At 40.5% G+C, this 7,414-nt stretch overlaps 1 protein-coding gene across 1 annotated transcript in view; it reads right to left on the bottom strand.

The window, feature by feature from the left end:
* Nucleotides 1-7,414, bottom strand: part of LOC109964548 (neuroendocrine convertase 1-like) — a 187,161-nt gene that overhangs the window by 8,172 nt on the left and 171,575 nt on the right. The window contains exon 17 of the mRNA XM_020607920.1: nucleotides 2,362-2,485. Within this exon, the coding sequence (XP_020463576.1) occupies nucleotides 2,362-2,485 (124 nt within the window). The remainder of the gene's footprint in view (nucleotides 1-2,361; nucleotides 2,486-7,414) is intronic.

The following is a 7,414-nucleotide window of genomic DNA, read 5'->3' as shown; positions in this document are numbered from 1 at the left end:
CATAACACACACGCACAACCTTCGGCCAAGCAAACCACCACTATGCCAAACATACAGAAATGGCACTAAAAAAGACACAACAAAGCCAGTGTGATGGTATATGAAACATTCATCTCTGAGAGGCGAGACGAGGCACCTGTCGGTGCAGCGGCTCCTGCAACTACAGAGAAACATCAGGAAACAACAACTCAATTAAACACACTATCCCTGTTCAATTACTGCCACATAATCACAGCAATTTACCTTCTCCTGCTGCCAAACAAACACACATGGAGGCATGCACACATACAGAGGCGGAGAAACACACACTAATACACATGGATGAGGCTGGATCACAACAGACACCCAGGGTGGAGCTGCAGCTTCATCCTACACATCATCAGTGTAAAGCTCATGTTGTGCAGACTGCAGAGTACCTGGCATAAAACAGGCATGAAGGATGGAGGCAGAGAACAATTTAAGTGGATTGCTGACTTACTGTTTTTTTGAATACAACATCATTTGGAAATGTGCAGCAATATTACTGACACTGTCAGTTATAACAGTTTTAGTGCAGCAGCTGCAGTTGGCTATACTTTAGTGTACATATATATGAGTATACATTATATATTGTCATTTTCAGAAATGTATAAAACTGTCTGCAAGCAGATTCTGTAGGTTAAAATGTAAATTAACAGGAATTACAGGGATTTTTAAAAAATGGGATATAATATCTTAGACACCAGAAACATCAGTCTGTTTCCATTGGTGCCTTAGTGTCCGTCAACAGGGGACAATAAAATTATCAGTTTAATTTTGTTTAAATTAAGACAGCATACTTCTATATACTTATTTAACAGTATGTTAAATAAACCTAGTTCATGTTTTCTTGTTGGTGAAGTGCTGATTCAACTTTATGGTCATTTTTAGTTGTACTGTAGTTTGTGCATGAAGGAAGGCTTTATGCTTTATTGAGGTCTTATATTAGATTGCATTAGTTTATTGGTGTCCGTAATAAACTGGCAACTGTAGGCTATTCCTTTTTTACTCAACTGAATTACAGCGGTGCTGAGGTTTTAGCTGAGTACATGAGGTATCACAGAAGATTAGTATATATTTGGCTATTTGCTTGGTAATTTCTATCACAATTACATATTTGACCTGAAACAAGACACAGATCGCTATAATAAGTCCAGTGAAAACTGATGATTGTCCAGTAGTACTAAATCTCTCTGGACAGGAACTGTGATCCTCTCAAGCTTAACAGACAAAAAATATGACATTCACAATTTCTAAATGCTACACAATGACATCACTGAGGGCAACCGACACCAACACTGAACCAACACTGTAAGAACCTTTGAATTAGTAGTGTGTGTGTGCGTCTGTGTGTAAACAACAGATTGACTAACAGCTTGAACCTGGGTTAGATCCAGGAACATGGAGAGGGCTACATGGATGGATGGAGAGAAAAAAAGAGGAGGAGGGGGAGAGCCATTGATTTCTCAACAGAGAGATCAGCATCTTGACAGAAAGAGTGGAGAAATCAACAGAGCAAGACACACACACACACACACACAGAAAGAGAGCCAGAGATCCCACTGTGGCCCCCAGGTGAAATCCCATGACTTCCCATCTCTTTCCATGTCTCTAGAATTGAGTTGGAGTACCTTCTAAAAAGATTCTTCAGTTCTTGTAATCTGACCTTTAATAGAGCCAAGGCAAAATTCAGGTTTTAATGCAGAGTAGTAGTGATAAAGTTTAAAATAAATTCATCTGTAAATTTTCCTAACTTTCCTTTCCTAGCACATTTGTTAAATTCCTACACTTTTCCTGCTTATCTTTCAAAAGTCCATGATATTCCAGGACCTCCGTGACCAGTGGGAGCCCCTGTTGACATAGATCAACAGGAAAGTCTGATTCAGTGTCTCTCTCTCCCAACATGCCTCGGTGATTCTAACAACCCTAAAACCCCCGACAGGGACATGGAAGACGGCGCTGTGCCGGTGTGTCTAACGAGGAGGTCGTGGGTGCTAGGGGAGCTGACACACAATGCAGAGAAGGGGGTAGGATTGGAGAGGTGCAGCCAGGGGTCACGCTGTAATTACATATCACAGTCCCTGTGGTCAGTGGCCTGAATGACTTCTTCTGACTACAGTGCCTCAGCCAGAAGAGCAGAGAAGGCAGGTGCAGAGGGTTAGAATTTGTGCTGCACTTTGAAAACTGGAGAGTTGGAGAGTGAATTCTTTATTGTATAATTTGTAATTAACTGATGTATTGAATTATTTGACTTTTAGAGGGAACTCAGCGCATGTGTCAGACCTCCACAGTCACTCTTCCTATGTGTTCCTATGTGTTTGAGTAGCTGACAGTTTCACATACCGTGTGTACTTCTACGTGGGTGATAGGTGCCATAAAGGATGAGTGTAACACTGAGCAAGGCCCCAGCTGCCTTCTCTTCAGCTGGCCTCATACAGCTCCTCACTGTGCCTTTATGGTCGGTCACCTGCAATCAAAACCGTCAACAAGGACTTTAGTCAGAATTCACAGGGAGAAAGATATGACAGATGTCTCTCACATCTTACACATTGTTCATTATCCCTGATACAAATATAGTTCTATTTCAAATCGACCACCCATAATCAACCCCCTAACATTTTTGCTTTTGGGTTGGACAACTGTGTCAAATTAAGTAATCACATGATCATACATTCTTGACGTATCTGGATCCCGAGACATGGAGGACTATACTGTACTGTATACTGGACTCTGATCAATGGTCCAATGCATGCTGTGACAACCAAAATGCTTTGAATCTATCTGACAGCAGCCAATCATGTTGCAGCAGAAGGGAAAGGCGACAATAATCTATTTCCAGTTTTTAGCTGGTGCTGACTATTTCCTTTGCTGGCTTAAACAATGAACATTAAAATTAGTGTGTTGTCTCAAATGAAACAATCTATTGTATGTCAGTGGCTTCAGAAAATCATCAATCCCTTTCACTTTTTGAACAAGTTATTGTGTTGTAGACTTAATATCAAGAGGATAAAATTGGCATTTTGCCCATCAATCTACACTCAAAAGTGCATGACAAAGATGTTTGTAGAGCTCTGTGCCAACCCACTGCACTACTGGACACAGTTCCATTGGAGAACTGAGACAACATGGATTTTCTGAATCCCAGAATAAGGGTTTTAGTGGGCATTTTATCCTCAATGTAAAATAACAATAACAATAAATATACATCCACAATGAAAACTCATTTTCCAATAACAACATAGAGTGTCGGGTCCCAGCTCCATTTGTGTTATATGGCCACTTGAGAAATGTGGCATGTCTTGACTCTCCAGTGAAAATGTCAAAACTCAAAGCCTCCAGTACTGCTGAGGGTGGATTAACAGTGAAGGCGCAGACGGCTGGAACAGTTGCTCTGGCAGTCAGTCACAGAGGGTAGGTTGGAGTAATTTAAAAACCCTATGTACACACATCGGTGTGCATACCTGGGATATGCACACCGATGTGAACATGTATGAGACATTAGCCCCCGTATGACATATCGTCAGTGTGTAACGAGCTGGGAAGAAGAATGGGCTGAAATTTTGTGGTTAAAAACTAAAATATCAAACTCTCTTTAGCTTCTACCCAAACAACTCTCTTTTAGTCCAGAACTGTTCACAGACAGACTCCAGTTAGTGTGTGTGTGAGTGCAGGCCAGAGGCCAGGCATGGCGGCCCCCAGCCGAGTGCTGCATTGATTTGTTGTTGGTAAACAAACAGCTGGATGCTACAGGTGGATCGATATGCCTCCCAGCATCCCAGCATGCCTTTCTACTGGGTTGACATGGCTCTCCGAGGAACTGTGACCCCGCTGTCGCTTGAAAAACTCACAAGTGAAATATTTTGAGTTGCCCGATTGTTTTAAATTGAGCTGAAGTATTTTTATTTAATTTTATGTTTTCATAAAGTTACTCTCCTGAGGCAAACCAGTGAAATGTATAAACGCCTTTTTGGATGGTATGCCTTTACAATTAAAATATCATGTATCATGGTCGGTGTCAGCTATAAAATATTAAATGTTAATTACATGATATCTTCATAAAAATTGTGAACTCTTTGCCAATCAATGCATCAAAAAACAACAAAGAAAGGAACCAGTTGTGATACTACAGATACAAATGATTTTTTAAAAACTGTGAGAAGTGCAAGCTGAGACAAAACGAGGGCATAAAGAGAAGAAATTAAACTGCCTTTTAGACAACAGAGAGACAAGGAAAATGAAAGGATTAGCAGAAGCAGAGGAACAGGCGCGAGAGAGGAAGGATTTGAAAACCACAGAGAGAAACTGCAAAGAGAAATAAAGAAGAGCAATGGCAGGATTAGTGATAGGTGAGAGAGCAATGGCAGGATATCAGAGACAGAAAAGTGAGACCCAGCGGCAGAAAAGAGAAAGAGAAAGTGATACAGGCAGAGAGAAAAAGCAAGACAGAGAGATAAGATTGACAAAAGTAATAATGATATACAGAAACACTGAAAGTCAAAACAGAAAGGAGATCACTTAGTCAACAAGGGGAAGATGGGGACCAACCACTGATGAGGACAGTCAGCTAAGAACTGTGTTTTAAGAAAGCACCTAGGTTCAAATATTAACATTTTAATGCTAAACTATTTTATTTTCTTTTTTCCATAGAAAAGGTCATCTATGGACCGGCACCCTGCTCCACATTTATACACTGCACTCTCCTGCAGGATTCTGTGGTTTCAGCAGGGGGTTCACTGGCCAGGAGTGAGTATAGCAACTTTTCAAAAGGAAGGTTCACTATATTTACATGTACTGTAACCACACACACACACACACACACACACACACACACACTCCTAGGGGCAGTTTAGAGTCACCAGTCAACTAAATCTGCATGTCTTTGTACTGTGGGAGGAAGCCGGAGTACCCGGAGAGAACCCACGCAAGCACGGGGACAACATGCAAACTCCACACAGAAAGGTCCCAGGTGGGGCCCGAACCCGGAACCTCCTCGCTGTGAGGCAACGGTGCTAACCACTGTGCCACCGTGCTGCCCCTACTGTATATACAGTGACAACTATATTGTTCTGTGGTTTTCCATTCATTGCTACACATTTTACAGCTTTAGGCTCAGAAACATTTTTCCGCGACCAAAGGCAGAGTTAAAACAAAGTCCATATTCAGAGCACAAAGAAGAAGAAAGATTTTAAAAAAGATGTGCTAAATGTAGTGGGTAGCCAAAACGTCAATTTCATTCCCTTTGTGCTGTTACATGTAAAAAGGTAAAGCTTGGTTTTAAAGATGACACTTAAAGTTTCTGTGAATAAGAAAATTCAGAAGTTTCTATCTTTGTCTAGATTGTTTAAACACCTGTATGAGGGTTTGATCAGTTTCTCATACTTCTAAAATGTAGCTTTTGAGAAACTGTCTTCCTAAAATGTTCCAGGTTTTTTTCTCACACCTTTTGCTTGAAAGAACTCAGCTCGTGAAAGTATCAAGATCCAAGAACACGTTTTTCCCACTCATAAATAACATCCGATTTTATTTCTTCAAAATTCTTACTTTGGATTTCACAAAGTTGTCAACACCGTTAACAGCATACACAACTGTTAAATATGTGACTAATCTTCAGAAAAGTTATTTAGTCATACTATATTTTGTTGGATATTTATGTTTATTGCACTAAAACAGCTGTCGTTCAGAAATGAGGTTTTATGACAAACTGAGGCAACAGATCTTCACAGTGCACTGACAGCTCCCAACAACATTTGGATCTAATGTCAGGAGGTGGCAAGTGAACACCATGAAGTAGAAGAGGCAAAATAAAGACAAACACATTCATCCCTCAGGTGGTTAGGACCTGCATGCCAGTCTATGTCAGAGGAGAACAAGGTAACAGAGTCTGATTCTCTCATATGGGAACAAAGCACGTCTTCATGGAAAGGTCAAAAACAGAAGATTACTTTAAAATCATCATTTAAACAGAGATATGCAATCTAATACATCAAAAAATCAAATATTCAGATAGACATATTGTGTCTTGACATGGGAGAATCATGTTTCATCATCTTTTATCTCTAAATATAATTTCAAATATATATTCACAGCAAGAAGGTTCTGGGTTTGAGTCCCGGCCAACCCAGTGCCTTTCTGTGCAGAGCCTGCATGTTCTCCCTGCGCCTGCATGGTTTCTCTCCGGGTACTCCGGCTTCCTCCCACAGTACAAAGACATGCAGATTTAGTTGACTGGTGACTCTAAACTGCCCCTAGGAGTGTGTGTGTGTGTGTGTGTGTGTGTGTGTGTGTGGTTGTCTGTCTACATGTCAGCCCTGTGATAGACTGGCAACCTGTTCAGGGTGAACCTCGCCTCTCACCCAGTGTCAGCTGGGATTGGTTACAACCCCCTGCACCCCTATTCAGGAATCAGCGGTATAGATAATGGATGGATATTAATTTAGGGCCCAAAAGGCAGTTGGCTGCTAGGCTCATAGAGTGGGTTTACCCAGTCATTGTAGGGTTGGTGGTTTGATCCCCAGCTCCTTGTGCTCCTTGTGTGAACCTCCTGTTGCTCCCATGGGCATGCCAGCAAATGTAGAGCTGTTAAAGCACATATACATTTCTAACCTTTATGTTACTTGATATTAAAGCTAGATAATAGATGAGATTTAAGGAGACTATGAAGTTCCTCTTAGATTTTGGAACTTTGTGTCATTCAAGAGAAACCACTGAGCTCTGAGTAAGATCTCGCTCATGTTCTCTTTTCTTCCCCTGCTCCAGGGCTAATTCCTCTTAAAGCACTTTTAGCTATTGCTCCATATTTTTCCTAAGGCAGCATTTAGGAGAAAAAGTTCAGACTTCAGTATCCTCCAAATAAGAATGTGATTTGCTTTTCAGGTGACAAAGGGAAGGCTGTTGTGAGCAGCACAGTTTTCCACTAGGAAAGGCTTACAGTTCACTTTTAATATCAAGTCTGAAATCTAGACATGTTTCTATGGACAGAATTACCTTGGTCTGGGTTTAACAGGAGTTCACGGAATCTGCTTGGCAAATTATTATTATTATAGCCTTATTATTTATGTTTAGCTTCCACACGTTTTTGCCACCAAAGTTTTAAATAACATAATATTTAGTTTCTCAACTACTTTTGGAAAAAAAGAAGAATGTTGTAATAAGCTGTATTTATAGAGCACCTGGAGCCAGCATAGAAAAATTTAATGACTGGATGGAAGAAAATTACTCGTCAATAAGTCATAAATTAATGTTCATATGTGGTGACTTTAATATAGATTTGTTGAATCCTAGCAAGCACACAGGAACGGAGGAGTTTATTAACACATTATATAGATGTGGTTTATACCCAAAAATTACAAAACCAAGTAGATTAACAACCCAGCATGCAACACTAATAGATAATATA

The sequence above is a fragment of the Monopterus albus genome, unplaced genomic scaffold (genome assembly GCF_001952655.1).
Source record: "Monopterus albus unplaced genomic scaffold, M_albus_1.0 scaffold90.1, whole genome shotgun sequence".
NCBI classification, from domain to species: domain Eukaryota; kingdom Metazoa; phylum Chordata; class Actinopteri; order Synbranchiformes; family Synbranchidae; genus Monopterus; species Monopterus albus.
The sequence above is the reverse complement of the archived record's forward strand: the minus strand, read 5'-3'. Positions and strand labels throughout refer to the sequence as shown.